The following is a 7,505-nucleotide window of genomic DNA, read 5'->3' as shown; positions in this document are numbered from 1 at the left end:
CCAGAAAAGGCCATGGACAATGGAAGGGGCCCAAGGAGCACCCATTTGGGACAACAGTTCCAGGTGAGGCTCCCTCCAACCTCACTCCTCCAGGTCCACACTCACTGATATTTTGCCCAGTTCAGAAACAAGCCCAGAACTCCACCAGTGAGGAGGTGGGACAGTTCATAATAGCTGAGCATGGAGGAGCATGCAGGGCTGCTTAGTGGGTTATGGGAAGCTTGAGCTTGAAACCTCACAGCTAACTCTGGCAGGGTGCCCTTCCATCCAGGAAAAGCCAAGACCCATGACAACTGGAACCTCCAAAGAGTGAATGCTGAGATTGGACTGGTGAAAGGTAACATATCTTATACTGTAGGAACAGTAGGAGGCTTAGTATTGTCCCCAGAACAGCTAAGCAATGAAGACAGTCAAAACAATGGAGAGCTGGGGTTGTGCCTCAATTGCAGAGTGCTTGCCTAGTACGTGGGAGGCACTGGGTTCAATTCTCAGCACTGCACAGAAATGAATAAAGGCCTGTTGACAACTAAAAAAAATAAATTTAAAAATTGGAGAATCTTGATAACCAAAATTCAAAGAAAGCAACCCAAATATGAATAAAACTCGATTTTGTGAGCACACAGCTGGGTTTTTCTGGTTTCCACAAAAAGAGAAAGGACTGTGCACAGAGGGTAGCATTGCCTCCCAGCCTGCCCTGCTGAACCCCTCAGCCAGACTCTGGGGGATGCCTTAAATGCATTCTCAGCAGCTGTTCCGTCCACTGTTCCCAGAGGAAGTGCAGGAAGACACACAGGCCATGATCCCAAAGCTGCCACCACCTGCAAATGCTGCTCAGCCAAGAAACTTGCCCCCCAGCAGTTCCCCTTCTGACTGGCCAGGCCCAGGCAGGACAGAAGACAGAACTCTGACAGCTCAGGGGCGGGGCCACGGGCTGAGGGATTCTTGCCATTGCAAGAGCTCCTGGCTGTCAAACTAAGCCCTGCCCACCCTCACCATAGCAACGCTAGATACAAACACTAGCTCACACCTTCAAGGGAGGACAAGGTGTCCTTGCCTCACCCTAGTCCGCACGTGCTCCACGCCCCAAGAGCTACCCTCAACCTGCAGCAAGAACCTGCTCAGCCCTCTGACTGCCCCCACGTCCATCGGAGTTCAGCCCATCTGTGCTGCCATCCTGGCTGCCTCTGGGGAGGGGCAGGGTCGCCGCACCAGTCTGAGGGGAGAGATCCCTGGCCTTGCCATAGCTGCCACCCCTCAAACCCAGCATCTACAACCCTTCCGAGATGATCCGGAAACCTCACTGGGTCAGGAGGTGGACCAGCGGGATCTGAATCACATCCCAGTGTCAGCACTCAACAGTCCCCCAGGACCCACGCACGCACCAGGCACGCAGTTCCCTTGCCTATTTCTTCTGCATCTGGTGCAAGCACGCGGACTTTGCACGAGCATGCAGACTTTGCACGTGCATGCAGACTTTGCACGTGCATGCAGACTTTGCACACGCACGCGGAATTTGCACGCGCGCGTCCGTTGCTGGCGCAAGCCTGCCTCTTGCCCAGTATTGACGGTTTTCCTCGCGTGCTCGCCTGTTCTCCACTCATTCCTTCCTCAGCCGCGCCCTGGCAACAGGTCTGACAGCCATTTCGCCTGAAGCTGCGTGAGCAGCCGAAGAAGGCCTTCTGCGATGGCTGCTAGAATTACCCACTAGAGCCTACGCTAAGACTGCCATGGAGACTTCCCACAGCAAGTGTTGTCCCTCACCCCTGCCCCCGGCGCTGAGTGGCAGAGACCTGCCAGAAGGGTCCCACAAGAAGCCCGGTCATGGGCCTCGCCGACTTCCCTCTACTGGTTGGCCACTAAGGGCTTCCTGGGCTGGTGGCACCACTCGCGGGTCATCTTCCAGGTCATTTTGCCGCCATCCTGCAACTGCTCTTCAGCGGTTGCGAAAAGTGCCTGCTCGGTGCTTTTCCAGGGTCCTGCGGACCCTTGGATCTTTTCTCGGAGACTTGGATATTGCCTCCTCCCTCCGCATGCCAGGTCTCCTGAGGAGGACGCTGCTGTCAACTGCAGCTTTCATGAATTCCTGCATCCCAGGCCGCAGACTCAGACAGCCGCCTTGTAGGGTGCAGGGGCAGGAAGTGGCTCCTTGCCATCTTCCAGCACCCCAAGAACCCTGCCCAGGGAGGACTGTGATCACAGCCCCTGAAGACAGTGGCCAAGTGGTGGCTGAGCAAGCAGAGCACCCTGTAGATAGAGAACATCAGAGGGGGCGCCCTCAGGTCACTGGGAGAGCATCTGCTTTTAGGCCCCTGGGGGCCCATAGCGGTGTGCCTGCCTTTGTGCCCAGGCCTGGGCCTCTGTGGAGAAACCTCTGCACCCAGAGCTCCCAAGACAGAGCTGAGAGCTCCCGGGCCATCTGCATGAGCTCCTGCCCCAAAAGAAACCCCATCAGCAGCTCCTACAGCTCCACACGAGGTCTCCGAGCCCTGAAGAGGAGGGCTCCAGACCCATCCAAGGGGGAGCCGCCCCTGGAATGTTCTTCATCCCCAGGGATTCCCCCAAAGAAGGCCCAGGGTGAGAAGGTGGCAGAAGGCAGGGCGGGACACCCATTGCCCAAGAAGAAGTCCTCACCCACGGGAGACACCAGTAGGCCACGGAAACGCAAGTTTCCTCTCCTGCAATGCCGCCGAGGGGAACCTCTGAAGCTGCCACCACCTCTGTTAGTGGCCCATCCAGTGACTGCTGAGGACCTAGACAGGGAGAAGAAGAAAGCTCTGCAGCGCATCAACCGTCTTCTGATGGGTGAGACCCAGGCCATTGGGAACAGCTGTGCCATGGCCCCACAAGCCCATGGGGGGGTCCCCTCTCCACTGGGAGGGGCCAGGCCTCTGCCATCAGTGGGCCTCAGCCAGACCTTTCCCCATCCCCCCAGCAGCTCAACCATGGTGGCCCACACCCCAGTGTGGGTCAGCTCTGCTGTCTCTTCCCAGAGCCATCCTCCCATTAACAATCTTACAGGACCGCTCTCCCCCAGCCTGCCAATTGCTGCTTTGGCCCTTCCTCCAAGGCCCTCTCTCAGCACATTGGCAGGCTTGGCTGCACAGCCAGTGGCCCCCTTTGGGGTCACACCCTTGAACACCACTATGCCTTCACAGCCCCCACATCTGGGGCCTCCCTCCACCTTGGGTAGGAGCTTCCGGCGCTCTCACCAGGGCCCAAAGCCCTACTATACTCACAGGCCCTCACCTGTAGCAAGCTCCAGCTCTCCAGCTCGAAGGGTGCGAGGACACATTCCGCAGGGTAAGCAGCCTCTCACCCCTGGAGCCACTGTCCCACCAAGTTCTGGGGTTCCTGGTGGGATGAACCCTGGAGCCCCTAGCTTAGTCAGCTGTCATCAGCTTGGACACGTGGGAGCTCCAGGTCCAGGGGCAGCTCCAATGCCACCCTTGACTGTGGGCCCAACAACCTTGGGCAGCCTAAACTACTCAACCCTTGGGTCTGACAAACAGAGAAACTCCACTGTGGGTCCTCGTGGTAGCACCCAGACACATTCAGTGACTTCAAAGGCAGCTGGGAGGAGAGACTTGTCCTTGGGTCAGACATCACGCAAGAAAAGATCAAGCTCAGAAAGTAGAGAAACCCCCAAAAGTAGAGAGCACTGTGGGGCAAGTTTGGGAAATGACACCTACACTGCCCCTAGCCAGAGCACCACCATGGCACCCAGAAAACACACCAAAGAGGGTAAAAAAGGGCAAGGAAAGAGTGGAGTTCCTACCCCGAGTGCCATTCCTCAAAGCCTGCCCATCCAGAAACACCAAAGCTTACCTCAGGGGACAAGCACTCCCACTGAAAAGGGTATCTCTAGTTTGCCTTCAGTCCCTGGGACATCAAGGAGATCAGAGAGCCCAGACTTGCTTCCTGAACTCATGTCAGCCTTTGGGGCCTGGTGTAGCTCCTCCCAAAGAGGAGAAACCCCAAGCAACAGGCAGCAACAAGGAGCAATGTTGGAACAGAACACCTCCAGTGCCCCTAGCCAGAGCACCACCATGGCACCCAGAAAACACACCAAAGAGGGTAAAAAAGGGCAAGGAAAGAGTGGAGTTCCTACCCCGAGTGCCATTCCTCAAAGCCTGCCCATCCAGAAACACCAAAGCTTACCTCAGGGGACAAGCACTCCCACTGAAAAGGGTATCTCTAGTTTGCCTTCAGTCCCTGGGACATCAAGGAGATCAGAGAGCCCAGACTTGCTTCCTGAACTCATGTCAGCCTTTGGGGCCTGGTGTAGCTCCTCCCAAAGAGGAGAAACCCCAAGCAACAGGCAGCAACAGGGAGCAATGTTGGAACAGAACACCTCCAGTGCCCCTAGCCAGAGCACCACCATGGCACCCAGAAAACACACCAAAGAGGGTAAAAAAGGGCAAGGAAAGAGTGGAGTTCCTACCCCGAGTGCCATTCCTCAAAGCCTGCCCATCCAGAAACACCAAAGCTTACCTCAGGGGACAAGCACTCCCACTGAAAAGGGTATCTCTAGTTTGCCTTCAGTCCCTGGGACATCAAGGAGATCAGAGAGCCCAGACTTGCTTCCTGAACTCATGTCAGCCTTTGGGGCCTGGTGTAGCTCCTCCCAAAGAGGAGGTACCCCAAGCAACAGGCAGCAACATGGGGCACAGTTAGAACACAACACCTCCAGTGCCCCTAGCCAGAGCACCACCATGGGGACCAAGGGACAGAAAGCAAGGCACACACCAGGGAAAGCAACCTCTGGTGTGGCCACAGTTACTGCCATCCCCCAAAGCCTGCCCACACAGAAAGGCTTAAGCTCTCCTGGGGGAACCAGCACCACCTCCTCAAAATCAACCTCTACTTTGACGTCCACCCGTAATCCATCTATGAGCCCTGGGAGCCCAGACTGGCTCCCAGATCTGATCTCTGCTTTTGGAGCCATGGTCATCAGCCCACGTGGAGAAACAAGAAGCGTGAGAAAGTGCTAAGAACACACTTGGGCTTTAACACCTTCAGCCCCCCTACCCAGATAGGATGATGCTAACTTCTTTAAGGACTGACACTGCCTAGATCCCAACAGTCCTCCACTGCCCTCAGCTGGGCCTGCCTCCACTCCATGGGTCCACTGGGCATCCTATCACCTCCACCATAGGATGGTGAGTCTGGCATGCTGTAGCCCTTGAAGACTTGTGAGGGCACTCAATTTGGCCAGGGCATCCACCCCAGTGAAGCAGGGCCATACCCCCAAAGACAACAGCCCATGGGAGCAAGGTCAGCTACTTGCTCTGTCTCAACCTATACTTCCTCTCCTCTTCTGGTCTGCCATTTGACCTTAAGTCCCAGAGGCCAGTATGCTGTCTTTACCTTAAAAGTTACTTTTAAAATAGCCACAATGTTTATCATGGAACTAAAATATAGGTGGATTCCCACTGTAGCCAATGTAATTAAATCCAGGCACATGCATTCATCTTTAAAACCTCCCATTATATGAATATCATTAGTAGATAGTGGGATGGATTCTTCATCCACATAGCTGGATGTACTAAAGTTAGATCTGGGAAATAAGTCCAATAAATTTTTCCATAGACTCCACTCACCTGGCAACTCAACAGAACCAGCATAGCCATTGTGGTTGAGACTTATTACCTCCTTGTTGTTGAACTATCTGCTCAGCCTGAAAGGCCAGGTCCTTCAGTTGTCTCCTCAATGACAGGTTGGGTTTTCTGGAAATATAGAGGCATAGCCTTTACCCTATGTTATTACTAAATCTGGTTTATTCTAGTGCTCCATGTGTCACTCAGTAGGAGTGAGACTTTTAATATCACAATTTTGAAACTTTTCAAAATAATTGTGAGATTTAGTTGGGTTATATGGGATTTTGTTTCCCCCTTTTTATTTTTAAAATTGTAGAAATAAGTTGATATTAGCTGGAGCACCATTAGCTTTAGAGAATGGCCCAGCACTGTACAAGTACTTAAACAGCAAGAAGTGACAATACATATTTTTATTTGGCCAGGAAAATTAGCAAGAGTGACCTGTGATGCAAGGGAGGATTGTTAAAGTCCATGCTGTCGAGCTAAAGAGGGCACCACAGCAACAGGAGGCCTAGATTTTTGTTGTTTTGTTTGTTTTTATGAGTCTTATGATTTCCCTTTGTCTCTACTAATGGGCTAAGCAATAAAAGTATAAACTGGGGCCAGTATAGATACTAAAATACAGTACTACAACTTGTTTGTCTTATAAGTAATCACCTTATTATTATAAATTACCTTCAGTTGTTACATTAAAATTAGTACTTGCATAAGGCTTTATGAGATAATAGTTTTAAAACTTGTAAGGATAATACATTATAAAACTAATAAGAGTAAAACATTTAATTTTATAATAGTTATAAATTAAGGAATATAATTTTTATAATTTGAAACATTTACTTATTTATATATAGTGTTTTTGCTTACTTTAGGAATATAGTAATCTTTATAACAAAAGCCTATCTTCTGAATTTAATTTTAAATAAACTTGAATAATTGTCTTAACTTGGAATGAGATGAAAGAATTTTAACTTAGGTATGGTGGCCACTTGTTCAATCTTAGGTAAGATGTTTTGATTTTGAAACTAATCTTAATTTTTTACTTGAATATTATTTTATAAAAAATTATACATAATTTTAAAATTAATATTAATTAGTGAACCTAATTTATCATTATATATGAAACATGAAACAGACAAGGTAAGAGAGCTTTTAATTCCCTCTTAAGGCAAAGAGGCACAGCATTTTAAAACTTTAAATAAGTGAGGCTCTCTTTGTTGACTTTTAGAAATATATTTAATTTGACTTCTCAGGAGAACATAAAATTTTATAACATTTCTCAGTAATCATCATGAACCATAGAGTGAAGCTGCATGTAGAGGTATCCCATCGGCTTATAGGAGGGTGCAGTTGGCTGAGCGAGGAGGCCAGTGGTGATACCCTGTCTTTCATCCATAACGAGGTGGAAAGGGTGTTTAGGGTTAGGAAGAGAGAGTGCAAGAATATGTAAGAGCATTCCTGAGCTTGCAAAAGGAATTGGCTACTAGCTTAGGGGAGGTGAGGGTCCAATGAGGGGTCTCCTTAGTGGCCTTGTATAAGGGATTGGTAAGAAGTGCAAAGTGGGGAACCCAATGCCTGAAAAAGTCTGCCAGACCCAGGAAGGAGAGGATGTAGTCCACTGTTTTGGGTGATTGTAGGTCATGGAGAGCTTGAATTCTGTCTGATGTCAGGCTTTTAGAGGTTGAAGTGAGAAGTGTACCTAAATAGTTAACTGAAGAGGTAGTAAGCTGGGCTTTGGCTGGAGAGGCCCAATAGTCCAGGGACCCCAGGAAATTGAGGAGCTGAGCAGTGTGAGTTCACAAGCCTTGAATGATGAACCGCATAGAAGGTCATTCACATATTGTAAGAGTGTGCTGCCCCCTAAGTCACAAGCAGTTAGATCCCATGCCAAGCCTTGCCCAAAGAGATAGG

The 7,505-nt window shown here is 50.4% G+C and overlaps 1 protein-coding gene across 1 annotated transcript; it reads left to right on the top strand.

The window, feature by feature from the left end:
- The first annotated feature begins 1,727 nt into the window (after positions 1–1,727).
- Positions 1,728–4,991, top strand: LOC139706139 (putative POM121-like protein 1-like). The gene has a single exon (XM_071613836.1). It carries the CDS (start codon positions 1,728–1,730, stop codon positions 4,989–4,991), a length of 3,264 nt encoding a protein of 1,087 aa, XP_071469937.1.
- Positions 4,992–7,505: the final 2,514 nt, after the last annotated feature.

Source organism: Marmota flaviventris, chromosome 6, assembly GCF_047511675.1.
Source record: "Marmota flaviventris isolate mMarFla1 chromosome 6, mMarFla1.hap1, whole genome shotgun sequence".
In the NCBI taxonomy this organism is placed as follows: domain Eukaryota; kingdom Metazoa; phylum Chordata; class Mammalia; order Rodentia; family Sciuridae; genus Marmota; species Marmota flaviventris.
This window is presented reverse-complemented; position numbering and strand designations above follow the sequence as displayed.